We start from the raw sequence: 27,714 nt of genomic DNA, 5'->3' as shown, positions 1-27,714 counted from the left end.
GGCTACATAATTCTCTCCAGATTATCCCCTTGTCTGTCCTGGCATTTTGACATGAAGAAGAAGAAGAAGGAGGAGGAGGAGGAGGAGGAGGAGGAGGAGGAGGAGGAGGAGGAGAGGAGGAGGAGGAGGAGGAGGAGGAGGAGGAGTTTGGATTTGTTATCCCGCTTTATCACTACCCGCAGGAGTCTCAAAGCCACTAACATTCTCCTTTCCCTTCCTCCCTCACAACAAACACTCTGTGAGGTGAGCGGGGCTGAGAGACTTCAAAGAAGTGTGACTAGCCCAAGGTCACCCAGCAGCTGCATGTGGAGGAGCGGAGACACGAACCCGGTTCACCAGATTACGAGTCTACCACTCTTAACCACTACACCACACTGGCTCTCAATGAAGACAGCATTCTTCATCCCCTCCACCCCTGCAAACATACAGTGTAATCATTTAGCCAGGGCGCACACCCCATACAAAGTGGTAACCCTCAGGGACCATCTTTTTTATCTTACTTATTTAGTACACTAATATTCTGCCTTTCCCCCATTATAGAACCCAAGGTAGTCTCACACCCAAGCACCAGTCAGACCCAAATCTACCTAGCTTCAGCAAGGTGGCTGCATTGTGTGCCGCAGTGACAGCTGGTAGGGCAGAAGGCAGAGAGACCAACAGCAGGTGGAGTCAGAGCCAATGACAGACAGAGCCAACTTAAGTCTGCTTTTGTCCCCATCCTTCTGCCTGCTGAGTTCTGTAAGTGAAATACTGAGACTAAGGAGGAGGAAGAAGCTGACAAGGCAGCACCCCCTGCCTGGACTGGCTGTAAGCAGGAAGACAGGTGGGGGTTGACTGAGGTCAGACTAAGATGGATGGAGCAATGCCCCATTCGTCCTAAGGGAAAAGACTCCACTGCCCTCGGACCATGCCCTGAGATCTTGCTCCATCTTTACATGTACTTCTGTGAATTTCAAACCAGGCACCTAAACCACACTGTAAATTCGTATGAGGGAGAAGGATCCTATTTTTTGTAGCGGCTGGGGAAACCCAGCCAAATGGACAGAACATAAATAATAAATTTATTATTATGATGATGATGTGTAGGCCAAGGCACAGAGGAAGCATGGACTTCACCTCCTTGCTGATGTCCACATTATAATGCTCTGGCTCCAGCTCCATTTTGCGCAGACGTGCAATCTCCTCCCGAGGAGTCTCATACATCCTTCCAGAGTCCTCAGAGCGTAACGCTGCTTCCAGATCAGATATGTCCACCTCATGGATGCTGCGATGTCTGCGCACCTAGAACATATCATGCCCCCACCAACACACACATTAGAGTTGGGACGTGATAGAAATGCAGATCACTCTCCATAAGCACTTGCTGGTATTTTATATTTCATTCCTTGCCCGTTGCCTTCATCGTTTTCTCACCTGCCACACTCTAAGGCAGCCTTCCTTTGGTCATGCTGGCTGGGTCCAATGGGAATGGTCACTCAAAAGGTCAGTCAGAAGGCCGCTATGCTGGGAAAGGGCAGCTCTGTGGTCTTGCTCTCAAAGGTGGCAACTTTGTATTGTGGCCTGCCTTATACCAGGTGGGCAGACTCACATGGCTGAATCATCTCTACCATTGCTGTGCAATTTTAGGTGCCAAGCCAAAACATTTTCATTTACCCAGGTCTTGGGAGAGTAGTTCGTTATGTCAGTGGGCTTTTTTTTTGTTTTGTTTTTTTTGAAAGTGGAGGTGGGGGTAGGATTTGCTGCATATCTGCTTTTAATGTCTTTGTAATTTATACAGTACTTGTGCAAGTCACTTTGAGACACCTTAGTGCAAAAATGTAACTAATAAACAACAACAGGGATACATTACCACTTTGTAAGAGGCAGGTGCTTTAGAGAGAAGGCTGTCTGCCTGTTGCTGATTGGCTGGAAGCTGCAAGCTCCGCCTCTTCTCCTTCATAGAACCACTTTGGTGGCGCTTCATGCGATCAATCTGCTCCTCTACGCTCATCTTTGCCTTCATTTCATTCGAAAATACTGCACTCTTTGGCCTGTCCTGGGGAGACACACACACACACGAGCCTCATGGGTATATATAGCGATGGGAAGAAGCTGGTTTATCTTGAGTAGGAAAATGCCCTGCTCAAAAATCTCCCCTGAATTTCCCAATGTTATTATTCATAGACCTATACGTAACCTTTTTGGTTTCTGTTGTGAGGAGAAGAAGGGGCTCACTTGAGATATCAGGAGAGAAATACACAAACATAGAAAGCTGCCTTATGCAGAGTCAGGCCATTGGTCCATGCCTGCATACACACGATAAGCTTGCAGAACATGACTTCCCGCAAAGGATCCTGGGAGCTGTAGTAAGTTATGGGTGCTGGGAATAGTGGTGCTATGAGGGGTCTAGAATACCCAGAGTTGTTTGGAGGAAGCAATGTGTTTTAAATGTATGGTGCATATGCAACCCTAGCCAGGGACGCGGACTTATAAAAAATATTGGGGGGGGGGGGGCGGGAAAGCTCATGAATAATAAATAAGCTCATGAATATGCAAATAAAGTGGCGCCGCCTCCTCGTGAGCGAATAGGGGAGAGTGTGCTGCGCCTATTAATCAGCTCCGGAACAGCTGATATGCGGGAAACGTGGGGCTAGCCGGAGAAGAGAGGGCTGGCTGGGAGGTGTGGCCGGTCGGGATTCCCCTGTTCTCGCGGGGGCTGAAACTGCCAGGAGGAAGGAAATTCCCCCCGGCAGTGCCTTGGCAGTGGCGGTGGTGCTGCGAAGCAGCGAGGCAGGAGCCCCCGCCCCCGGGGATTCCCTAATCTCGCGGGGGACGGCCGGGGCTCTCCGACTAGGGCGCGCGGCTGGCTGGCTGGCGAGGGAGCAGGTGGGGAGGAGGCGGGGGACGGAGGCGGCGTTCTGCTGGAAGGGCGCCCGAGATTATTGGGGGGGCTGAGCCCCCCCAAAAATTTTTTTGAGGGGGCTCGAGCCCCCTCAGGCCCCATGGAGTCTGCGCCTATGACCCTAGCTGAATATTATCTATACATTAATTGGCAGTGACTCTCCAGGATTTCATACAGGGATCTCTCTCCATCCTACCTGGAGATACTGGGGATTGAATCAGCAATGCTGTACCACTGAGCTATTATGGCCCTTCAAGATGGAGAGCCAAGGGATGGACAGCCACTAGGCAAAACAGTTTGGGGGAGACAGGACGGGCAAAGTGAGTCCGAGAGATTGTGATTCTGAAAGGGGTGACAGATTTGGGAGGAGAAAAGAGGAAGCAATTTAACAATCCATTGGCTGCGCTCTGCAGCTGTGAGTTTATTGCTGCTTGTGCATTTTTTGGGAACAGAACGGCAGTTACTGAGTGAAAAGAAAGGATGAGGAGAAAAGACAGATGTTGACTGACTTCAGCACCCTAGGGGAGAGTTTCCAGAGCACTGCAAGTGAAAGTTAAATGCTAATCTAGTTAAGCCCCAGTGCTCTTTCCTGGCGACACTATCTTTGGAACAAAAGAGGAGAGTTGGTGTAATTCAGTGGCCAAGGGCAGAAGGGCTGTGGCTCAGTGGTGCAGAATGTGCTTTGCATGAAGAAGGTCCCAGGTTCGATTCCCAGCACTCTCAGGTACTACTGGGAGAGAACCCCACCTCAAATCCTGGAGAGCTGCTGCCAGCCAGTGTAGACAGTACTGAGCTAGATGGTGCAAATCAGTATAAAGCAGCTTCCAATGCTTCTAACTAGATATACAGTAGTGAGAAACAAAAACAGCAGACTTGTCTCCCCACCTCTTCTCTACCTATTAAGGCCTCATAAAAAGGAAAGGAGGCGAGATGGGATGTCACTGCATTCTTTCAAGCAGCAGCCAATGGAGTGCACCACCTTTTGAGCAGCAGCCATGTCTTGCTTCTTCCTAAGAGCCTGGGATAGGAAGATCCCTGTTCAAACCTTAACTCTAAAGCCATCAATTCACTTAGCTCTAAGTAAGCCATATTCTCTCTGCCCTCTAGCCCTTATTCGCAATAAGGGGGATCATAGCAACACTGACCTACCTCATAGGGTTGTCATAAAGATGGTAGGAATTGTGTATACAAACTCCTTTCAATGCTCAAAAAGCAACACAGTAGAACTTTGATTGTCAAATGCTTCGGAAGTCAAACATTTCAGTTTTCGAATGCCAACAACCCAGAAGTGAATGCTTCCATTTTCAAACATGCCTTGGAAGTCGAATGGCTTCCAAGGCATGTTTCTCCATTTTTTCAATGGATTTTGCTAAGCAGCAATTGTGCCTCAGTTGTCAAATGTTTTGGAAGTCAAACGGTCTTCCGGAACTGATTACATTCAACAACCAAGGTTCCACTGTATATCCTTGACTGGTATTCCTCCCCTCTGAATATTAAAGTTCTCTTGCCATCTATGCAGAGGAGGGGTGGTTTGCTTTGTGGGCTCAGTGCCCAATGCCGCATGCCCACTGGCTCTGCTTATGCCCTCCTTGCATTAGGCAAGCTTCTGAGGCAGATGCCAGCTGTGCTTGCGAAGTCTCCTCCTCACAATCAGAAGACCTGGGTGATCATACAGAGGGACGGACACAATGACATCTAGCTTACCTTTAGAGCTTTGCTCATAGTGAAGAGGTGGGGCAGGGAGATTTTTTCCAGCCTCTGGGGTCCATTTTATGTTGGTTTTTAAAAAACATTTACTTGGTTGTTCTTGTGCTGCTTTTAAAAATTATTCTAGCTGCTTTTAAGGATATGTCAGTAAATTGTCTTGGGACATATATGTGGAAGGCAATTCACAAGTGAATAGATAATACCAATCTTTTTATGAGCTTTTTGCTGCTGTTTCTAAACTTTTGCAACTTTTCCAAAACATGAGAAGAGGTGAAAGAGCTGTGATTAGGATCTCCTCTCCAGCTACTAACAGGAACAGCACCAGGACTTGTCTAGTACGTGTCTCTTCCCCCAGGGTGTGTCTATGCGTGCGCGAGTGTTCGAGATTTACATCAAGGAAAAGGCATGGGGTGTGTGGAGAGAAAGGCTAAACACCCTCTCTAAAATTGCCATGCCCCTTCAAAGCAGCCCCAAGGTGTTCTAACTAGTAAATCAAAACAAAAAAGGAGACTATAATCTGAGATCTTCTTAAATTCCTCTCCCACCCTCCTGCTCCTTTCCCATCTTAGCAAGCAGCATAACCCTCTCTGTATGGCCTCAATCCCTCTGATGGTAATTATAATTAGGAAAAGACAGCAGAATTTGATCTTACCCGGGCATTCAGCCCATTGGCTAAGTTGCTGGCACCCCTCCGCACCACACCTGACATGGGGATGGCGTCATCATCCATGGGTGATTTGGTCCTTGGGGGAACAATGCCAACTGGGAGAATGAAGAGGAGAGGGAAAGGTGTTTCATCAGCAAGAAGCAAAAAGTCAAGTTTCTAGCAATGGCAATAGGTATGGACAGACATAACCATGTTTTCTTTATTTGGGACACCATGGCCCTTTGATTGCAAGGAGAGATGGCTTCCCACATCCACCCAAAGATTAAAAAACCTACATTATTTTCAGATACCAAGAGGCTGGAACAACAGGATTTGACAGCCACAACTTTCACTGAAAATGCTGCTTCTAAGTATTTTTTATGCCACATTTTTCAGTTGCATACAACTACACACAAGGCTGTTTATATCAGAACACTGTAATATCATACTACACAACAACTAGTTATATTGAAATTAAACAGAAGTGTAAGAGACTTGCATCTAGAGATGAAGCTAGCTCATAGGCTCATTACATCTTTAATAGTTTTGTAGATATGGAAGTTTGGATGGGTGCAGCTTGTCATATCATAGGACCAGTGGGGTGAGCCAAGCTGCACCTGTCAAAATTCCTTCTTCCAAACATCCGAAGATGCAGGAGCCTTGTCCCACACTGCATCTGGTCATCTCCGTGGGAAAGCGCAGAAGAGTGCTAATGGTGTTGACCAGACATCTGTGTCCTTCCAGATTTCAACAGCAGCCTGCACTAGAAATGTACTGTTGTAGTGAAGCTGCTTTTGCATCTATTAACACTAAATTGCCATCATTCCTAAGCCCATCTTAATGGACCATAATGGAAATGGAAGCTTTATTTTTTGAATATACTTCCTCCTTGAGTCCCATTAAAAACAAAAGAGGAGTCTTGCTGGGTCAGACCAAAAGTCCACCCACAACTGCTTCCCACAGTTGACAACCAGATGCCCACAAGGAAGTCCACAAGCAGGCCATAAGGGCAACAATATGGAGCAGATCTATCCATACAATCTATCTGCCAGTCAGGAGGACTACTCAATAGACAGGTTGTCTGGAGGAGTCCTAATCAGTAAGCCAAATCAGGTCCCCTTCCAGGATGCACATTGTTTGCCAGTACCTTTGTTGAGAGCAACTTGCTTATCAGCATCCGGGTCTTGCCTTGTCTGCAAGAGACCAGCCTCCACAGCTGAATTTGAGGCTGACGTCCGGTGATGGTCCTTCTTGTTCTGCTCAAAGCTGGACTTGGACTGTGGGGGCAAATACAATTCCCTGTGAGGAACTGCAAGGGAAGCTGAAGAGAGGTCCTGTCTCCAAACAGCTGCCACTTTCCTTAACTACACAGGATTTCAGACACAGACAAACACACATGCCAAAAATGAACAGAAATGCCCACACAGAAACAGTGAAAGGAAGCAGTAATCAGAAGAAGCACCTTTGCCCCCTGCCCATCATCCAAAAATGACCCCAAGGAGTGTCCAATGCCCAAGAACCAATCAGCTGGAGAAATTGGGGCAAATTCATGCTCAACTCAAATTTGAAGAACCAAAAGCAAATCAAAGGTGTGGTGGTTCAGCGCACACTGTATCCAAAGCACTGGCATTTGGGAGCAAAGATCAGTGGATTTTTTGTGCTTCTATCTCAAAATAGTGGTGCTTAACACAGTCCCAGCCTTCCAGAGTTTTTCTTATCTGTGGATAAGATTTCCACTGTTGTTGTTGTTTTGTTCAATTGAAAGGCAAGCCTATATGAGCCAACAGTCCAAGTAGAAATGGTACCAACAGCTTAGGTACAAGGTTTGTCTCCATCCCATCTACTCCTATTGCTAGCAGGATGCAGACATTTAGGATATAAGTATTGGTGAAGGAAGCTAATTACATAAGCTGCCGTCACCACTCCACTGAATTGGAGACTCAAAACCATACAAGAGCAACAGAGCTTTGGAAAATCATTGCCCCCTTGATCAGAAAATATGCAACAGCTTGAAGAGGTGTTTCCCCACCCCCACCCCTTCCTCTGGGAAAGATGGGCATTTTAACATTGGCAACGAAACCTCCCCAAGTCCCTCTCCTTCTGCTTCATCTCAAGAGCATCTCTGTGGGCAATCTCTGCTATTAACACAGATGACTATCACAGGGGATGAATGCAGGGAAGGGAAAGGACAATAGAAGTAAAACCACAGCGAGGAATGGCAGAATGAGCCAGAGCAGTTGCAACCATTATATTGGTCCCTTGCACCAAACAGCCTTTCTGTCAGCCTGGGCATTTTATGTACATCATAATGAACTCTGTATGTGGGCCTCTGTTACAACATAAACACCCAGAATAAAAGGTATGAGTCTCTGTGCATTTTCTGCTGAACTTCTAGGCAGTAAAATGTTTGAGGGTTCTATTTCAATCTGGTCCAGAGTGAACATTTGACTCACTTCTCTCTTGTATCACAATAGCATCCAATTCTTGATAAGTTCATAGGAATGACTTGATCCTATAATGGCAACTTTATCCATGGTCACCAGTAGGTCATGTTTTAAAACTTAACTTTTGAGGTTAGTTTTATTACTATGATTGGGGGGGAAATGCTTTGGGTTTGAGGGGGAAAAAAGCACCAGCCTTTTAGAAAATACAACAACCACCTTAATTCCCCATTTTAATTTCTTAATTCTTTATATGGCCTTGCCCTAAACTTTGCTGCCGCTGTCTGACTTTTGGGATGCGCAAAACCTGTGAAATTCCACTTGGGGAAGAGCAAAGGCGGCTTTGAAGCGAGAGCAGCAGGAGGCTTGGAGGTTTTCTTCCCCACCTACTTTGCAACAGACCTATAATGGTTGCTTCCCCCCAACCAGCTCTTATGAGATCCCAATGGCATGATATCCCCTCTCAACATGGGAGATGAAAAACCAGCTCAGCAGCTTTAAAACATTTCCACTACCTTCATGGGGTTTAACACGGATCAGATTCTGCTTGGTGGAGATGTGAAACCTTTGCAGATATTAATCCAAGGTTATCTTACAAACTAAGTAGAGAGTTACTCTCTGAGGAACGTGTCATTGTTCATGATATTCTTGTGGACTGATGTGTTTTGTATTATCACGTTCCCACTGGGCAAAGAGGCCCACAAGCCACAGGATACTTGGCTATCAGTATAAATATAGGCCACAATCAATTGCGGCCACAGAATTGCAATCTAAGGCTGGAGGCAGACAGTAATTTTTGAGAGAGATGAAGGGAGTCTGACAAAGGCATTGCTTTGCATGTACATTTAATAGTTCTTTTGTCTCATTATTGCCACTGGTCAAAAAGGTTTCACAGGTTTTTGAGTTGTTTCAAAAACCCGCAAAACCACTTCACCAAAAGCAAACACCAGTTAAGGAAGCACACCAAGCAGCAATTTCTCTTTCAAGATGGCTTCAGCTCTCTGAAGAAAAGAAAAGAAAAAATATTGTGTGTCTCCAGCCTAAGTCTCTGATTTGAAATCTGTGTCCCACTCTTGTCTTCTGTTCTCATCTATCATTAGGGTATATCACAACCTGCCATTGAGAGGATGTAGCTCCTGACATTCTCAAAAAGGCAAATTGCCCCAAAGGCTGTTTGGCAGATGACATTTTTCATACCTAGGCAAAATCTACACGTAGGAAAAATATCATGTAATGGGCTTCAGGGAGCATAGGTTGCTTGAGAAAGATGACTGGTTAACCATCCGGCTAGGAGCAGCTGGTGGGGAGAGGTGGTAGTGCTGTGGTCCTGGTCTCTGGGCACCAGTCCCATTACCATGTACCGGGATGGTGAAAGGGTTGGGTAGTGTGGGTTCACCTGCACTGCACTGCCTAACCCTAGCCCTGCGCTGTTGCAGGACACGACAATGACACAGCATGGCCCCTCCCCACAAGCTGCTCCTGCACCTGGCTCCACATCCCTCCCCAGTTCCAGGTGAGTGTGGCAAAGGATAGAGCATGCCTCCAGCTCTCAAACTCCATTTTGATACCTGTCCCCTCTTCGCCTCGCTGCTTTGCTGCCAGGAAGGGGAGTTAGGATACGGCCAGAGGCGGCTTTCGGTAGGGAGCGGAGGGACAGTCGGAGGAGATTCCAAGGGCACATATGATTTGGGGAGGGGAGGTCGAGGTGGACCGGGCTCCTGAAGTGGAGAGGAAGCCGAGAAGTGTTAGGAGTAAGAGCAGAGAAACTGTGAGAAGGGGAAGGAAAAGAGAATTAGTGAGACAAAGACTCCAACAGAGACAGGTGTTACACCCAGGACAGGGCACAGCTGCAACCGAGCACCCAGGAGCCCCGACACCAAATGGCCGGCCTCTCTCTTCATGCTGGGCAACCCAACATCAAGCCACACAAGCCTGGGATGAGCCTGGTGTTACTGGACCAAAGGCGCAAACTGCGAGGGGACTTTCAGCCGCTTCCAAAATATCTGCCATTTCAAAAAATAAGAATGCATCTCTTTCAAGGCACATTGTCCAAAATGCAGATATTTTATGATCCTTGCAGTCTGCTGCTTGCCCCACAATGTGAACTTATATCTATAGACACAACTGCTGTAGGTTTGAATGACCCAATGGTGATTGCATACGTGCTGAAATCCCAAGGTTTCGGGAACACAGAAAATGATACCCCCCCAAACATGCATGGGGGTGGAACATGAGTGGGTCTGGGGTTGATGGTTGATTTGGGGCTGAAATTTAGGTTCAATGACAGATGGAGCCAGAGCGACCAAAAATAAAGATGCCCATCCATTGGCTATTTCCCTCATTGCATTTGGTCATTTGTACAAGTTGGAATACGATATGCCAGTATCTGCAATGCCTTTTATAGGCATGGAAGTAGCATAGGAAGTACCATATATAATTGTCCAATGCCTTTTGACTCAATTTATTGGATCAGGCTTCTATTTAGGATGGCCAGAGGTTGTAGCAGTAAAAGAAGTTGCTAATCTCCCACCGACTCATAACTACTGAAACTGAATCATTCCAAAGTTTTAGGGTGCTTGAAGTATCCCAGCCTAAGATGCGTGTCAGCTGCTGTCATATCTGAGCACCTTGCCATTTTTATGTGCATCACGTGAAGACCAATTCACATTGCATTTAAGGCAGCTATCACTACATGGAGAGCTGCTTGTGTAGCAGCTTTTCTCTGTGCTATCAATCTTCTTCTTTAAAATAGTTGCTGATGTGGCGTTGAGATGAATGGCTCACAAAGGCTGTGCCCACATTATCCCCCCCCCCCGAAAAAACACACACAATAGGAGCAATTTCACCAGGAAAATATAATGCTGCTCTATACCGAATCAGACCATCGGTCATTCTAGCTCAATATTGGTAGCAGCTTTCGAGGGTTTCAGACAGGCGTTCTTGCCAGCCCTTCCTGGTGATCCCAGGGCTTGAACCTGGGACTTTGTGAATGCCAAGCAGATTCTCTATCAATGAGCTATGGCCCTTGCCTAATGCTCTGCAATGATACCAGCAATGATTCAGGATTAGTAACTCGATAAGTGAGCAGACATAATGGAAGAGTAAAAATGCAGAGTAAAAAGCCTTCAAATAATTATCCTAATTGCTCATTGCCGCAGTTTCCCAAATAAAAGCCAGCGGAGCAGTGAAAGTGGCTATATCATCTATCACATAATTCAGTCTACTTGAGGGGTTGTCTTACCCCTATGTGTCCACCTGACTGCTTTGATCTGCATAAAGGCCACTTTTATAAGTGTCACATAACAGGTATTTTGCTCTTGCAAAGAACTGCTCCTTTAGAGCAGCAGTGCCTACTCTCTGCAGTGGGCAAGAACGCCTGTGGTACTGTATTCAGCACCAGCTTAAACCTTTTTTTGTTTAGGCAAGTCTGCCTCGACGTGTGCACACTGCATTGTGCACATTTGTTTCAACACTACTGATTTTATCTATATTTTGATCTATTTTACGTCAGTTAGTTTTACAGTTTGGTTTTAGTAGTATTTTCTTATGTATATTTTAAATTGTGTTATGTAAACCGCTTATAGATTTTTGTTGATTAATCAATATACAAAGCCTGTTAAATAAATAAGTATAGTAATCAGCTTTGGGTCTTTTGATTCTAAAGGATTTTTTTTAAAAAAGGTGAGCACAAGCACAAATTGTGTTAAATTTTAATGGGTGCTGCAGGTGATTGGCCTGCTGTATCAGAGTGCCAGTTACCTGGAATCTATACTTCAAGTTGCCAATCCCTTTGCTGAATACTTATAGTCTTGAAACTAGAAGGATCAACACAGCTACAGGAATATCAAATGAGTAAGGTTAGCGCTACCCTGCTCTACCAACCTTTTCTTTATCTCCCTTCCTATTGCATATCTTGGTTTAGAACTACTATTCCAACTGGGAGCAGGGGGACTGGAAGTCTGGAAGCACCCAGAGTTTCAAGGTGTTTAAGCCAATATTACGATCTTTAAATGGTTGGGTCTATTGCCAGGGTCCCTTCGACTTTCCTCTGAAAAAAATGTATTGCAGCCTCCATCACCCACGCCAGAGCAAGGCCTGGGTTGCCACCTACTGGTGGAACGATAATCCTGGAAACAGAAGTGTTACGAGAGCATCTTGGCCACGACTGGGAACACTTCCCCCTCTCCCATTTTGTTGCATCTTCATTCAGGCTGCCCTGGGCAATGATAAATTTGCTCACCTCGTTGCTGCCTTGCTTAGTAGGGGAGCTCTGGGATCCTGACACAAGAGAGAAAGGGCTCAGGGGGCTGGTGAGGCTGGCTGAGCTCAAAGGGCTGGCTGGGCTGTTGGAGCTGTAAGTTCCTGATGGGCCAAGGGATACTGCGGAAAAATAACACAGAAAAGGTAAGCCATTCATGCAAACCAACTGATGGATGGATCAGCAGGAAAGGGACCACCTAGAGAGGCCAATGGAAAGTGTGTGTGTGGTGGAGGGAGGAATTGAACCTTCCTTGACAGATCTGTAAACAAAGGAAAGTACCCTTTAAAAAGTTATGATGGTATTGGTCCTGATATAGGTCCTCTACTTGTGCCAACTCCAGACTGATGCAGAGACTGTCCTGCCCTCCTGCACCTATGTCCTGGTTGTCATGCTGCTGGCACATGGACTGGTGTGGGTTATGGCACAGGGAGCTGTAGGGTCCCTTCCAACTCTATGATTCTACGAAACTCTTGCTGATGCACAGCCAATTACACAGCAATCTACCATTAGTTCCTGATCTATCTTCTGCTTACCCCTGGTCTAAATGACAGAGCCACTCTTCAAATAAAAAAATTCCTTCCTGTAGCACCTTAAAGACCAACTAAGTTAGTTCTTGGTATAAGCTTTCGTGTGCATGCACACTTCTTCAGATACACATCAGAAGTGTGCATGCACACGAAAGCTTATACCAAGAACTAACTTAGTTGGTCTTTAAGGTGCTACAGGAAGGAATTTTTTTATTTTGACTATGGCAGACCAACACGGCTACCCATCTGTAACTCTTCAAATAGATTGCGATAAATGACACTCATATCCTGGTTGCAAAACATTTCCAGGTGGCAGATAGCAAATTTTGGGTGTACGCATTGTGGAAGGAGTGGCAGATATTGAGATAAGAAGCCAATACTTCTGCCTGCGACTCCAAAGAGCCTGCAAATAAAAGGCGTTGCACTTACCCCTATGCTTTGCTGTGTCTGTGCCCCGAGATGGGTTGTTCTTCCTCAGCCCCTCCATCACATCCTGGATCCGCCAGATCTCCTTCTGGATTTGCCGGTTGAGCATTTCATTCTGAAAGGGCCAAAGCACCCAAAATAATAGTAAGTAAACTAGCACTGCTTCCTGAACTCGATCCTTGTGGGGGGAGGGCTGTAGCTTATCGGTAGAGCATCTGTTTTGCATGCAAGAAGGTTCCAAATTCAATCCTTGCAGTCTTCAGGATGGGCTGGGAACTACCCCTGTCTGAAAACCTGGATTGCTGCTTCCAGTCACTGCAAGCAACTCCGAGGTAGCTGGAGTCATGATCTGTCTTGGTACAAGGCAGTTTCCTATGTTTCTTTTAGGTTAAAACTGTACGTTCCCCTTTATATAAGTGGTGGTTAACATTATGTTGTTGGACTAGAACTCCCATCATCCCTAACCACTGGCTATGCTGTCTGGGGCTGATGAGTCCTGGAGTCCCACAACCAGGGGCAAATCTACTATGAAATGAATGAAACTTAGGCTTCAGGGCCCCTAATTCTGGAAGGGCCCCAGAAGCAATTTAGTCCACATTGCTTAAAATTTGTGAGGCACATTGATCTGAGTCAAATTGATTACTTTTTTGTTGTATATATTTCCCCCCAGATTTAGGTCCGCCACTGCCAACAACAGGAGGAGGGCCACAGATTAGCTATCCCTGATTGACACTTCTACCTATACAGCTAGAACTCTGCAATGGGAAAAGCAGCTGGAGGAAGGGGGATTTAAGCACCCACTCAATTTCTCTTGGCAAAAATTGCCACTTTTACAAGCTTCCATAATCCCAAAGAGATCTTTTTCTCCAAGCTTAGCCTAGCTTCTGCAGAAGGCACACTTTGCTATGGCAACCCTGGGCAACTGCTCCTCTTATCAAGGAAGCCGATGAGCAGCCTATAATCAGAAGTTTGTACAGTTTCAAACAAGAGTGCAAATTGAAAAATCAGTGTGAAGAAACAAGCTATCAGAACACTGATATAATCATCCAGGCAGTTGTGAATGTTTATATCTGAGTTTGAGGAGTGCTCCAAGACCTGGCCCCCTAATTGTCCCTGATTGCGGAACTGCATAGAGAACTATAACATGTGAAGCAGCAATAATGCATTACATATATTTTGCTCTGGTTTCTACAAGTGAAACAACACGTTTTGGAACAGCTGCAATCACAGCAGAGTGTATCCATGTAGCTCCAGTTCACTGCCTGCTCACACATTACATTTCCCCAGGCCCAGGGACAACTGAGATGCAGAAAAAGAAAGCAGCCAGCTGGCATGCAAGGATCAGCCCAGAGTGCTTTAGAAATCAGTTGTGAGGTTTATGAAAACAATGCAACTGGCCCAGAATCCCTATTTCCCACCCCTTAAAAAATTGGGATGTTGCTTAGCATCCCAGGGACAGAAGTTACATACTGAAGACTGTTGTCTTGTGAGTGCAAAAACTGGTTCAAAATGTTGATTGTTGGAAATTGCTGTTTTCTTTTTTCCTTCTTAAAGCAAACAAGTTTCAAGCTCAGGATGTGGAAATGGCTCAGACCTATGCATTTGCATGTACAACCAGTATCAGTGCTGAGAGTGCATGTCTCGCAAGAATACCTTGCCACTCCACCATGCATTTCTAGTCTCATATATTCACCTGCCTATATCTGTTTTCCTGCCACATCACAATTTCTGCCCCAGCACGACAAATTTTCCATAAACTCACAGACTCAAGTAGTAAAGTTTGAGCAAACTATGCTAAATTGCTACGAGTGTGCAAGTAGTTTTAAAAACAGTGTTTGCGGTCCTTCCACTTTTTAGCACAGCACAATCCATAACACAGAGGCTATGCACAGGCATTTTTGCTTTCCTGTTCCACTTTTCATGAGAATCTGTGCAGATGTAGCTTTTGCACACACCTGGGAGATGTCCTGCTCACCCAACTCTCAGCCACAAATATTCTGATCTTATTATTCCATTGAAACACAGAGATTACAGTTCAAATCAGGATGATGAATCAGATCAGATTGGAAATGTGTGTGCGGACAAACCAGAAACGAAATGGTTACCACAGGAGTTTAAAACCCATTGTAATTACTCAGTGAACAAGGCTGCATACAAGCACAGGCTTATCACTTAAAACATGAGAACAGGCCGAGCACATCATCCTTCCAGCTAAAGCACAGACATTGCCTGCTCTTTCTACCATTACAATCAATTAGTTCCATCAGGAGCTAGCAGAGCTCTTGCTTCCCTTTGAAAGAGCCACTCACAAACATCCTGGCCTGGATATTTATGCCACTTTGGAACAGATGCTGGATGTTCTCCAGCTGTGGAGGGCTGCAGACTCCAGGACTGCAAGCAGGGCATACTGCGAGAGCCACCCCCTGCTCTATCACAGCATCTCTCCCTCCCTCTGGAGCTGTTCCAGAATTAATTACTCTCAGGCAGGACACAAACAGCAATAAATTGCTAGGCACACAACAGACCCTCTTCAATGAAGAGTGATCTGTTTTATAACACTCCGGGATGCAAACTTCTGGAATAAATGAAGTGAAAGAAGTTCCGCATCCAATCAGGTTGTTACATAGTGGAGAACAGATGTGATTTCATGCTATGATTACGTTTTAATGTTTTAATATGGTTAGTTGTAACTTATTTGTTCAAACCTGCTTTGAGTTCTTTTTTCAGATGGGGGGGAAGGATTCAGGATATAATTTAGGAGAGGGTGGAAGGAGGGTGGGTGGGTGGGTGGGGGAACAGTCACAGGTGATCCAGTAATGGATTCCTCCACCATCTTGTCTAGTTTGCCCTTAAGTTTGCAATCGCAAGCATTTTTTAGAAGTCTCACTAAACTAAATGGGACTTACTTCAGAGTATATGGGATCCTTAAAAGTGGGTCATTCGCCAAAGGAAATGGTGAGCAGTCTTTACTTGCCTGTTGTACTTCAGATATGCATGTGGCTAGCTGCAGATCAGGGAGAAGACTTCTAGCCTAGCTGTCTGCTCTAGTGGAATTACTAATTTTGCATGTGGAAGGAAATTTTGATGCATGCATAAGTTTCAAAGAAGCCATTTCCTCTGCGCACACCTGTGTGCAGCCTGTACCACGTGCTCAACTCAGTGTTTGAATTCACCCTGATGGTAGCGTCTTCCACACATGATTCTGTGGTGATGCTTCCTAGGGTCAAGGAAAGCATCCTCTTCCCCAAAGCACTCCTGCAATTAAGTAAACTCTGGCCACATCTGCCAGAGCAGGAACACTGAACCCTTTGCTTTTTAGACAAGGACCAAAAGAAGGCCTGTCGACTCAACTCCCACATTCCTCATACCATTTGAGTGTGTGCTGGGGGATGGCAACAGGGGGTTAAGAACTGTTTGTTTCCACTTCCGCACCTTTGCAAATAAATACTAAGAACAGAAGGTTTTCTATTTGCACTGAACGTGCGCACACACAGAGACAAAGTTTCACAGAAATCTGGTAGGTGCTTAAATGTGTGGAGTCTGGAGACTAAGCGGACCTCAGAGCAAGGAAGGAAAACAATGCTTTCATTCACTGTGGCAGCGAGAAGGTCAAGTGTCGTTTACATCGGAAGGGAAGCAAGGATTAGACATCATTACTCTATCTGGTGTCGATGACACGGACAACATCAGCAAGCCAACCTCTGTGCCTGCTTTCTGCTTCAGCGTCTCCCATATCTCACCATCTGCCTTTTCAGAATGACAGCAGAGGGACTTGCATGGCAAGAGGGGTGGGAAGCTGGATTGGGCAACATTGGCCCTCTGTTTACAAGGCTTCTAAGGATAATTAAGCACTACTGTGAAGCTGCTTCTGGCAGGTCATCAGTGAGATGCATCCCAGCACCAGCAATTTTCTTTCCAGGTAATTCCAAACAAAGAGGTAATGGAGCCCATATTGGAACTGAAGAACAGACTACAACCACATCATATGTCTACGTAATTTCTTGGCTGTTTTAAAATGCGTAATTACTGAAGAAAGGGTCAGAGATGCCTAGCAGAAGTTGCATAAATCCAGGGTTGGTAGGGTATAGTTAAGAAGATGGACCCTAGTTTGGGGAAATATAAGGCTCTACGTTAGGAAAACCCAATCAAAAATTTCCCAAAGCATACACTGGGAGCAATGACAACTAAATGCAAATGTGGGGCTTCTGTATTAACAACTACTGTAGGAGAGATCAAAATTGTCTGCACTGGAGTCTCTCCTAACGTATTTCCACATAGGATTAGCACACCAGTAGTTATATGAAAGTTTGCACATGGGTCCATTAAATATCACATGCCAGCTCTTCACATAATTGTTTTGTGCATGCACAATAGGTGTGACTGGTCATGGTAGTAGTGCACAGTATTTTAGGTGCACATACATGAATAATGCTTAAAATCTGGCTCTGATGTTTTTACTTGCATCTAGGAAAAGCAGCCCAGTCCAATAGTCAGTATTCCTTAAGGATGGATGTGTGAGAATGATGGATTAATTATGTGAAATGATAACTGTACAGTGGTACCTTGGTTTACGAACTTAATCCGTTCCAGAAGTCCGTTCTTAAACCGAAACCGTTCTTAAATCGAAGCGCGCTGTCCCTAAAGAGGCCTCCCGCTGCCGGTGCCCTTCCACTGTTCAGATTCCATTCTTAGACCGAGGTAAACTTCGCAATCTGGGACATTACTTCCGGTTTTGCGGTGTTCGTAAACAGGATCGTTCTTAAACAGGACTGTTCTTAAACCGAGGTACCACTGAACTGAATACAGGTGGTTTTATTCTTTCGTTTACAACTTTATAAGAAGAGAACCAGAATCAAATTTGCCTATCAACAAATGCTTAGACATCCCCACAGGTCTGTGCCCAGTTTTGCTCTGGATTCTCTAGCATTTTCCTTAAACGCAGGTGGTCTGGAGGTTTCGTTCTCTCACCTGGATGTCCAAGTTCAGTTGTTCCCACAGGTCATCATGCAAGGCTGACACCTCACCCTCCAGGTTCTCATATTCTATGGTGCTGTTGGCCAAAGCCTGTGGGGATTTGCAAACAGTCCCATCAAGATACCAACACACTCACTTGCAATCTCCTCTCCATGTCCCTGGAGCGCAGAGGAACTAACTAATATTAAAAACGCTAACTAACTACCGAGCCATCCATTTGGATGCCAGCCCAGCTTGGCTGTGCACCACAGTACAGAGTAAATCTTCACCTAGGAGGTGTAGCTGCATTTGGTAGAAACTGTTGTCTTCCAAATAGCTTCTTTGGAGGACAAAGATCACCCTTGTATGCTTCCCATGCTAGCATTTAATTGCTGCATTCTGGAAGACACAAACTGGCATGATATTTGTGCGCTGGGGGAAGCTAATGGACATACAATGAGAACAGAAAAGAGGACTTCACTCAAAGTGAAATGAACAGGAGGTTTTTCCCCGGTTCTCCCCATGTGTTTTGCACAGAGCAAACTCACAGCATGCACTCATGAACCAGAGGGGTTCAATTTGGGTGCTATTGCACCTTCTCATTGGGTTGAAAGAAGCTTTCTTCTCTCTCACTCTCTCTTCCTTTTTTAAAAAAATAAGAGAAAAAGGAAATGAAACAGAGAGACAAAAGAAAGATTTATTGTGCAATGCCAAGCCCACAAAGCATTCCTCTCTTCATCCCCAGGTTTCCCCTGACACATGCAGCACCAGCATTGGCAATGCAACAAGAGCAGGCAGCCCATGCAGGCTCAGCTCAGCTGGAGACACAGGCTCCACTGCTGCAGCTCGTGCTGCTGCAGAAGCATCAAATACTGTAGGGCAAAGCCCATGTAGAGCCAGAAGAGAGGGCCGTCTTTGCACTATTCCTCCATGCAGGCTGCACACAAACCATAGGCTGGGCTGTGCTCTCTGCTCCATTTAACAGCAAGCTTATTGGGCACAGCTGAGCATGGTAGTGGCAGTGCATGTTTGGATGGGTCAAATATACTTGATCAACAGGGACCAAGTATGTATTTTCCCTCCACCACCTCCACCACCATTGTTCTTGATCTCTGAAGGCTCCTGAGTGTCTGGGATTTCTGCAAGAATAAACAGGGCATTTTCTTTATTACCGTGCTGGCTTGGGACAGCTCCACCCGAATATTGATCAACTGGTTCTGGAGGGATTCCTTCTTGTGCAGCAGTTTTTCGGGGTAGGCTGGTTGGCTCCCAAACATCTCTAGCTCCTGGTGTGTCCCCATCAATGCACTCTCCAGACTTTCCTAAGTGAAGAGAAGAGTAAGGGGGGGGATTTAAGCTGATGGTTAGGAAGCAATCGGGAACTCAGCAGCCTAGGGTATAGTTAAAATTCTTTTTCTGGCCTCAGGCATTCAGCCTTTCTGGGTCTTATTTCTAAAACCATCACTTGTTCTGTAGGAGAAAGCATTATTGCAACCGAACTGGGTTGAAGGCTATAAAGTTCAGGTGCAGGCTGAGTTGGACTTGCTCATCTGCCTGAATATCTAGACATGCCTTCTTCCACAGCATTCAGAGATGTAGGTCACTTGGTCACCCCCCCCCCATAACCTCCACCACACATACAGTCTTGGAAAGAAGGAACCTGGTGTTGCATGAAGACATTTTCCTGAAATTTCTTTCTGCCTGTGCAATAGGACTTCCTCTCCCACTTCTCTCCTCATGTGCCTGCTCCCAGACCTGCTCTGCAGGGTTGGGGGAAAAGCAGATTTGGGGAGGCAGACAGGGAGAAGAGAGGTACAGCAGAAGTCTTTGCACCAACAGGATGACTTTGTTGGATACAGCCCTCTATGAGCAATACCCCTGCTACAAAGGCCACTCTTAGCATCTCTGCCTCCTATTTTGGGGAAACTGGAAACATTTGCCACAAAAATAACAACCTCTTGATGATGCCCACAGCCTAGCAAATGCAATAAGGTTCCAGCCTCAAAAAGCCTCTGGAAAGTTGGCCAAAAATCAGAAAGCAGCTTGCCTATGGCATTAAGTGTGCTATGATACACGCCCCTTACCTTCTCTGCACGAAGTTGCTGCACCAGCCTCTCCTGTTCCCTCATCACCTTGTTTTGCTCACAGAGCTTTCCCAGGAGCTTCTTTCATGGAGGACAGAGAGAAAAGAAAGGCGAAATATAAGATTCATAGCAGAGTCTGGGGTGGGGAAGTGAATGTAGCCCTCTAAGTCTCTCTTGGGCTCTTCCCAGGTCTCATCCCCTCCTCATCCACATCCCTTCTGGCCCTGCCTTGCACTCTTCTTGTGTGTCCAACCCCCCCCCCCCCGAATGTGTCATTGCACTCTGATAAAGATTCTTGCAAGTGTGAATGGAAAAGGGAGAAAGATGCAAGTGTGTAGGAACTAGCCTGCTGTCCAAAGATGCGCATTCATTGCTCCACCCACCCATTGCCTTTGTTCTCACCCAGCACTGGCATGTGGCCCCCAGAAGGTTGCTCAGGAGCAAAAGTGGCCCTCGAGCTGGATAAAGGTCCTCCACCCTGGTTCACATAGCAGAAGGCATTCATCTGCTTTGAACAGATCTCAACCTGGCCTCTGGGTATTAGAGCCTCGGTTGCTGGGGCTGCACAATCCGAGCAGGGCAGACTCACAAACAATGATGCCAGCATGAAAACACAAACCCAGAGCACAATGGGTGAGGATGGGGCAGGAAAGGCGACAGCCCGGGGTTGGTGAACGATGGCGACCACAAGTGCTTGGGACCTTGCAGCTCCCCTAGCAGAATAGATGCCTGTTTAATGATGTCAAGAGAAATGGAGAGGGAAGGCACAGCCTGCAAGGGGTAGAGGATGGAGAGGGGATGGAAGAGGCAGACAGGCAAAAGGGAGGGAGGGAGGAGGTGCTCTTACATCTGTATCTTGCTCGCTTATCTTGTAGGTGTGCAGCGACTCTCTATAGGCTTCAGGGAAATGAGACACCTGCAAAAACAGGAACAAATCATTCCTGCTCTCTCCGCCTTTGAAGCTGACATGTCATGACAAGCCCCTGGGGAAATCCAAGGCTGCTTCTGCTTAGTGCGTAGGGGTGGGAAGCCCTCCATGTTTTCAGGTCCTGCAGCTCAAGCCCCAACCTTCTTTCACCAAGTCTTTTTTAATTAAGCAACATTTACTGGGTAGAATAACCGAAGGGAAAGGCACACACTGTCTAGCATTTCCATCACTGTGGTCTGGGGGTTTCTGCTTCTGGGTTCCCACGGATCTATCCAGCTTAGACTGCAGACTCCTCACTATCTTTCAAAATCTGCTGTCTTTCATCTCATCAAGGGAGGCAGCTCTTGCATACAATGTAGTGAGAGAATTGCTCTTTTCCTAACTGCATAGAATTGCTCTTTCTCCTATCCCCACAGATGTCAAGTTTATAACAAGTATATATATAATGGCAGTTGCTCAGATTATGAGCAAATCAGCTATTCTACTATGCATGCATGTTAGACATGCAACCTCCATTACGTTACAGATCACCAAGCAATTACACATGGCCAGTCATACCATAAACAGCAGCTCACCTTCACAATCGCAGCAACTGCAATTGTGAATAGATTTAAATATGTGACCTCTCCTCCCCCCCCCCCCCTGGCCTGCCCGGCACTCACAGAATTCAGGATGATGATGGGGGAGTTCCCCTAAATGCGATAATTGCTATGGGCCAAAAGTTAGCTGCTCCATGTTATCTACTAACACAAACTTAGTTAATAGATATATGCAGAGCTAGTATATAGCACACGAGGAAGACCAGAAAGAAATTTTGCTGGGGTTTGTAGGCCTAAAAGCAGTGTTGGCTATCCATGTGCAGTGCAGATCTTTACATGCCAAACAGGGGCCAATGTCTAGGATGTTGCTATAAAAGGGTGGCTGATGAACAGGTAACCAGAGTCCTGTCCTCAGGAAACAGAGAGGCCAGGATAAGTGGGAGGCTGGATTAAAGAGAAACTTCAAGAAGAGCACGGAAGGATCCTGTATTTTTTTCAACTTGAGACTTTGCATTGATCCAGAATTATAGTCAGATGCCACCACCCTCTGGTTTTATTCCCAGTTTATTTTCTGCTTTGAATTTCAAAGCTGCACGAGCCCAGGGTAATAGATTTCACAAGATGCAGCCATGTAGTGTTGTGATTTGAGGTTCTTCACACAATGTCCAGCTCCCCTGCTTATGAGCAACCACTATTTTACAGACGGGCCAACTAATGCAGAGAGAAAGCCAGGTCAAAGGTGGCCGTTTTAGAGCATTGGCCTTTGGTGTGAATTCCTAAAACAAAAACTCAGCTTTGCATTGTTTCCCTCTGGAACAGTGATATATCCAGCAGTACTTACCCAGAAGGGGTGTACGAGTATCACAGGAGGGCACTGATTAGAATTGATGCAATCCAGCACAGAAGAAAAGCATCACGTCAGAACCAGAGTTTTATTATTATCAAGCAAGCTACCATGTTACAATAATACATCAAGAGAAAATAAGTTCTTAACTGCTAGTTGGCGGAACCTGTTCAACAGGAACTCCTCTAACACAGAGAGAGGTGATATGAGAAAAGTCTCTTCTGTGAGCATGATGTACCATGCTACAGATGTCACTCTCCATTTAAGTAGCACCTGTAACACTGTTATCACCTTCATTGTTAGGCAAAAGAGCTGTAGCTCAGTGGCAAGGCACGTGATTCTATGATTCTATATTTTGCCTGCAGAAGGTCCCAGGTTCATATGTGGTATCTCATATAGGACTGGGAAAGATCTTTGTCTGAGGCCCCTTCTGAATCTTGTTGTTTCCAGACGGGATCAAATCTAAATGCTGACTCAAATCCTGCCCTATTTGAAATGTAATGGACAATGTTTTGGATTGCATCGTTTTCCTCAAAAATAATAATTGAGCAATAACTGCTGAGTTCATTAAATCACTAGCCATACCTTTTCCCCTATAAAGTAGGAAGTGGTTGCTGTTTTCTGTGCGTGTAGCTAAAAGCAATGGAAAGATGCCTGTTCAGAATCTAATTTGCCAGATGTCACGTGACTGTGTGTGTGTGTGTGTGTGTGTGTGTGTGTGTGAGAGAGAGAGAGAGAGAGAGAGAGAGAGAGAGAGAGAGAGAGAGAGAGAGAGAGAGAGAGAGAGACCTGTGAGAGAGGGAGGGGCTTGGTTTTGCTAGGCTACACAGCCTGCAAGAAAGTAGAATGGTAATTGTATCTGAATATCTTCAGTGCCTGATTTTATAATTTTAAGATCACTGTTTTGCCCTGGGTGGTGCTAAAGCTCTGCCCAGTAAGTGACCACTTAATATTACTTGGCACAATGCTGTAGGGACACAATTTTCCTGAGGAGAGGAACGATAAGACTGAACAGATTCTATGAAACAACAAAGGGAAGCATAGATTTCATGTCAGTTCCAGCTAGCCCTTATCTGTGCTAATCACATATTTATATGTACCCTGATAATCAGTATGTAAAGACAGCGGTGCCAACTTGAATAAAATATTGGGAGCAGAGGTGGGTAAGCCCCGCCACACTTAATTGATCACCAGGTTTGGCACTCGCACACCACTTGAATGGCAATGCCCATCAACTGGAGGGGTGAGCGGACCCCTCAAATATTTTATTGGGTAAAAAAAAATATTATTGGGTGAGGGGCCGAAGGGACCTCGTTCCCTAGGAGTTGGCTCCTATGTGTAAGAAGTGCAGGCCACTACTCTTCACGAGGCACCAATGTGAAACCATGTTGGAACGTTCTCTCAGGGGGTGAAAACCATCCCCAGGTGGAGCTGGAGTTCGACAAATTCTAGCTATGTGGCATTTTTCTGTCAGAATATCCTTACTCTCTGGGGCAATTTGGCACAGTGCTGTGAACAAAGCAGGAAATAGTAGGTACAATGTCTCATCAAACATGCCATTCTGTTTTCAGATTCAGGTAATTGCAATGCTGAACCTATCCCCAAACTTAGTCAAGGATCTCATCTAAGCAGTGATTATTAGCCTGTTCTGCTACAGTCTGCCTGGACAATATAAAGAGTAGCAAATGCATCAGAAAGTACATTTTGGTGATAAAGGTGACCAAATGATGACTGAAGCTTTAGAGATATAAATGGATGGTGGTTGGCTTGTTGCAACGGCAATGAGATGCAGCCTTTATGATGATATCACCAACTGTATTGCTTAATAGGCCAAATGAAGAATCCCAATCCTGCCAGGAAGACCAAGTTTCTGAACACTGATAATCCTGACTACATGCAATTGAACTGGTCCCAGTGGCGCTCACCACATGGCTCAGAGACATTATCTTCTCTTGCCAACATGGAGATCCTACAAAAATAGACACACCTAGCACTTGATATGGAAGGCTTTGACTGTTATTATTATTATCATTATTTATTTTATACCCCACCTTTATCCCTGACAGGACTCAAGGTGGCTTACAGATAAAAACAAGAATTGCTAAAAGTTAGAGGGGGGAAAACAATAATTAAAAAAACAATTAGATAATTAATAGAATTAAAACTATATACATATATAAACTGTTTAAAACATACAAATAATTACAACAAGTGGGTTCTGAAGCTCAACACTGATTTCTGAATTAAATTCCAGGGCTCAGTACTGATGACCCTTTAATAAAATTAAGCACAGAAGCTGATCATTCTGCTTCCCAGTGGATGTTCCCACTGTGGAGGGAGCATCCCCCTAGATCTGATGCACGGATATGTTCCTTGGGTAGGAGCCTAGATAGATCCTATTCTATATCCTAGAATATCCACATAGATTTTTATAGTAAACTATTTTGGGGCAAGGGTGTGGGCAAAAAGTAGAGGACTCTCTACCCTTAGCAAGAGTTACCAATGCAAACTTAAGTGCCCCACTTCACAAATTCCAATGCTAAGCATCGGTGCTAAAAACAAGGTTTGCTTCAGCTTCTTGGCTCACATATGCTAATATTAATACCTAACCATTTTCCAGGGGTGCACTACATTTTGCAAAAGTAATACCCGAAAGGAAAGAGGAAAATTTGTCTTCCCCCGCAAACCATTGATAGGCTTTTTTCGCCAGCCCCAAAAGCCATGACAAGCAGTTCGTAACTGAAAGTTTTAGGTTTTAACCTAAGCCATATATGCATTTATTATCTTATCTACAGAGAACAGAGAGAGAGAAAGGTTGGCATAAGGTGGCACAGAGCTGCTGATGCAGCTGAGATTAAGATCCACAGATGTTGAGGGTCCCATCTACCTCCAACCTGTGGGTTAAGATGTGGATTCTGAGTGACTTAAAATGCTTCAGGGAATTAGGATCACTGTCAGGCAGGGGCACAGGTGCCTTACTGGGCTCCATGTATAAATGCCATTTGTAGAATGAGATGTTGAATGGGCATCTCACAAATGGATGTGGATGTGAGGTGCAGAAGGGTGACACTAGGGAATGGTTCTGCCATGCAAAAGCAGCTGGAATGGCATGGTTGATGGCAGAGCTGCTGTGATGTCTTACTTGCATGTACAGTTGAGCCCTAGGGGAAGAGCTCTCCACCATTCTGTTCACCATACTGATCAAAGTCTCGCTCTCGCTCATCTGCGGCAGACAAGGAAGGAAAAACATCAAGATGCTAGCGGAGGCACAGCCACTGCAGCTCAGCCTTGAACACGTGTGACCGCTAACATATAAATCTGAAAAGACCTAAGACCTAGACCGGTGCCTCAGAACAGATGTCACAAGGCAAAGACACACCTAAAGGAAGTCCACAGGACTGAAAAGCACATCAATGTTCAGAGTGATTACTGGGCTAAACAAGATGTGATGCTAATTGCATGGCTGCATTTAATGTGGACTTGGTGGATCATGAAGAAAGGAAACCTGAGTACCACTCCAGGGGTGCAAGGAGGAAGAATTGAGTCCTCCTCCTTCTTCCCTCATAAGTTCCAAACAAAACATGGTTTTGATACACTCTCACAAACACTCATCTAACTACCATTTGCATCTGGAGGAAATCCTCCATGTACTTTTCTGGAGTTGTTCCTTTCCCATGCAAATGGGCTTGCCAACGAAACTTTAAAAAGAAATGATTGGGGCAAAACATCACCCTACAGTTCCCAAAGAGGCATATCACATGGGTGTATCATACATAACACCCTCTGCTTAGCCCATTCACATCACAGGGGAGTAGCAGTGCTGGGGAAATAACGTTTCATCCCAACCCCCCCAACCCCCATGCAATTTCCCTAATCACACACCCATCCAAAACTGTATTTTGGGACATAATAATAACAGCTTGGCGGGGGGATTTAGATCAAAAGTTTAAACACCCCCTCCCTCAGTACTACTGCTCCTACCAAACAGCCACCCACAAATGATTTAAAGGGAGATATTTTATATATAGATCAGGAAATCTGATCATGGATCTCCCACGTCATATCAGTTTCAGCCTTTAACAATAGGATGATGGATGGGGTGGAGCTGTACTTACAAGATTTACCTTGTTGATACAAAAGACAGACTTTGAGTGAAGATATGTTTGGGCCTCCCTCTGCCTGCTTTGAAATCCCAATGAGGCTTAGTACCTCACTTCAGGTCCCACCAGACATACATACTGCACATTCATGATGATTTGCGCTCCTAAGAGCACAAATGAGAGCCAGTGTGGCGTGGTGGTTAAGGTGTTGGACCAGGACCTGGGAGAACAGGGTTCAAATCCCCACCTGGCTATGAAGCTCACTGGGAGACCTTGGGCCAGTTACTCATTCTCAGCCTCATCTACCTTGCAGGGTGCTGTGAGGATAAAACAAGAAGGAGGAGTACTATATACACCACCTTGAGTTTCTTGGAGGAAAGGCGGGATGCAAATGTAATGAATAAGCAAAATCATAATGATACCAGGGCTGTCCCACTTTCAACACTGTTTGTGCCTGCAGAAGTATTGTGGCAGTCCACCTGCATCATTTCTGATCAGTGCATATGCTGTAATTTCCCACTGAAATCCTGCGACTTGTTATACAACAAACACCCCGGTTCATTTTCCTCCTGCTTTTGTTGCCCTATATCTCTTCCAGATAGCAATTAAGTGGTAGCACGGGGGCAGCGTCAAAGAACAAATGAAAGCAGAATAAATTCATCGCTAATGCACTAGGGACGCAGGTGGTGCTGTGGGTTAAACCACAGAGCAAAGGACTTGCCAATCAGAAGGTTGGTGATTTGAATCCCCGCGATGGGGTGAGCTCCCGTTGCTCGGTCCCTGCTCCTGCCAACCTAGCAGTTCGAAAGCACCTCAAAGGCACAAGTAGATAAATAGGTACCGCTCCGGCGGGAAGGTAAATGGCATTTTCGTGCGCTGCTCTGGTTCGCCAGAAGCGGCTTAGTCATGCTGGCCACATGACCCGGAAGCTGTACGCCGGCTCCCTTGGCCAAAAAAGCGAGATGAGCACCGCAACCCCAGAGTCGGTCACGACTGGACCTAATGGTCAGGGGTCCCTTTACCTTTTAATGCACTATTATTGTGTTGAGAACGCTTTGCAGAATGCACTTACAAAAAGACCACCAGCTTGGGGGGGGGGCTTACTCAGCAAACAGCTACTTTTGCTTATTAAACAGGAGCACTTTCTTTGATGACCAGAGGCCCCTCCTCTTCTCTCTTCCCCAGACATGCAGGGCTAGTTGAGCCAGTCTCTACAAGCCCCTCTAGCTCCTGGTGGGAATCTGCTTTGCTCCCTTTTTCAGGATTTTAGGACTGGCAGAGGAGGATTCATAGTTTCCTTATTAGGATACACTTGAAGTGGAGGGATGGGTTTTATCCAATGGAGGCTGGTGCCCATTAGGACTAGACAAGGAGACC

General features: G+C 45.6%; 1 protein-coding gene across 15 annotated transcripts in view; it reads right to left on the bottom strand.

Annotated features, from left to right (window-relative positions):
- The window catches only part of PLEKHA6 (pleckstrin homology domain containing A6), a 192,992-nt gene that overhangs the window by 11,738 nt on the left and 153,540 nt on the right, over positions 1-27,714 (bottom strand). For 7 of the 15 annotated variants that reach the window (XM_081193388.1, XM_081193400.1, XM_081193391.1 and 4 more), the window contains 12 exons: positions 25,380-25,460; positions 20,774-20,842; positions 19,927-20,007; positions 19,015-19,164; positions 17,858-17,953; positions 12,893-13,004; positions 11,916-12,055; positions 9,244-9,393; positions 6,382-6,511; positions 5,241-5,350; positions 1,850-2,035; positions 1,117-1,281 (listed from right to left, as the gene is read on the bottom strand). In XM_081193388.1, the coding sequence (XP_081049514.1) occupies positions 1,117-1,281; positions 1,850-2,035; positions 5,241-5,350; positions 6,382-6,511; positions 9,244-9,393; positions 11,916-12,055; positions 12,893-13,004; positions 17,858-17,953; positions 19,015-19,164; positions 19,927-20,007; positions 20,774-20,842; positions 25,380-25,460 (1,470 nt within the window). The remainder of the gene's footprint in view (positions 1-1,116; positions 1,282-1,849; positions 2,036-5,240; positions 5,351-6,381; positions 6,512-9,243; positions 9,394-11,915; positions 12,056-12,892; positions 13,005-17,857; positions 17,954-19,014; positions 19,165-19,926; positions 20,008-20,773; positions 20,843-25,379; positions 25,461-27,714) is intronic. The other 8 variants (XM_081193397.1, XM_081193395.1, XM_081193401.1 and 5 more) reach the window with 3 other exon arrangements.

This window comes from Podarcis bocagei (assembly GCF_964188305.1).
Source record: "Podarcis bocagei genome assembly, chromosome: 5".
Lineage (NCBI taxonomy): Eukaryota > Metazoa > Chordata > Lepidosauria > Squamata > Lacertidae > Podarcis > Podarcis bocagei.
This window is presented reverse-complemented; position numbering and strand designations above follow the sequence as displayed.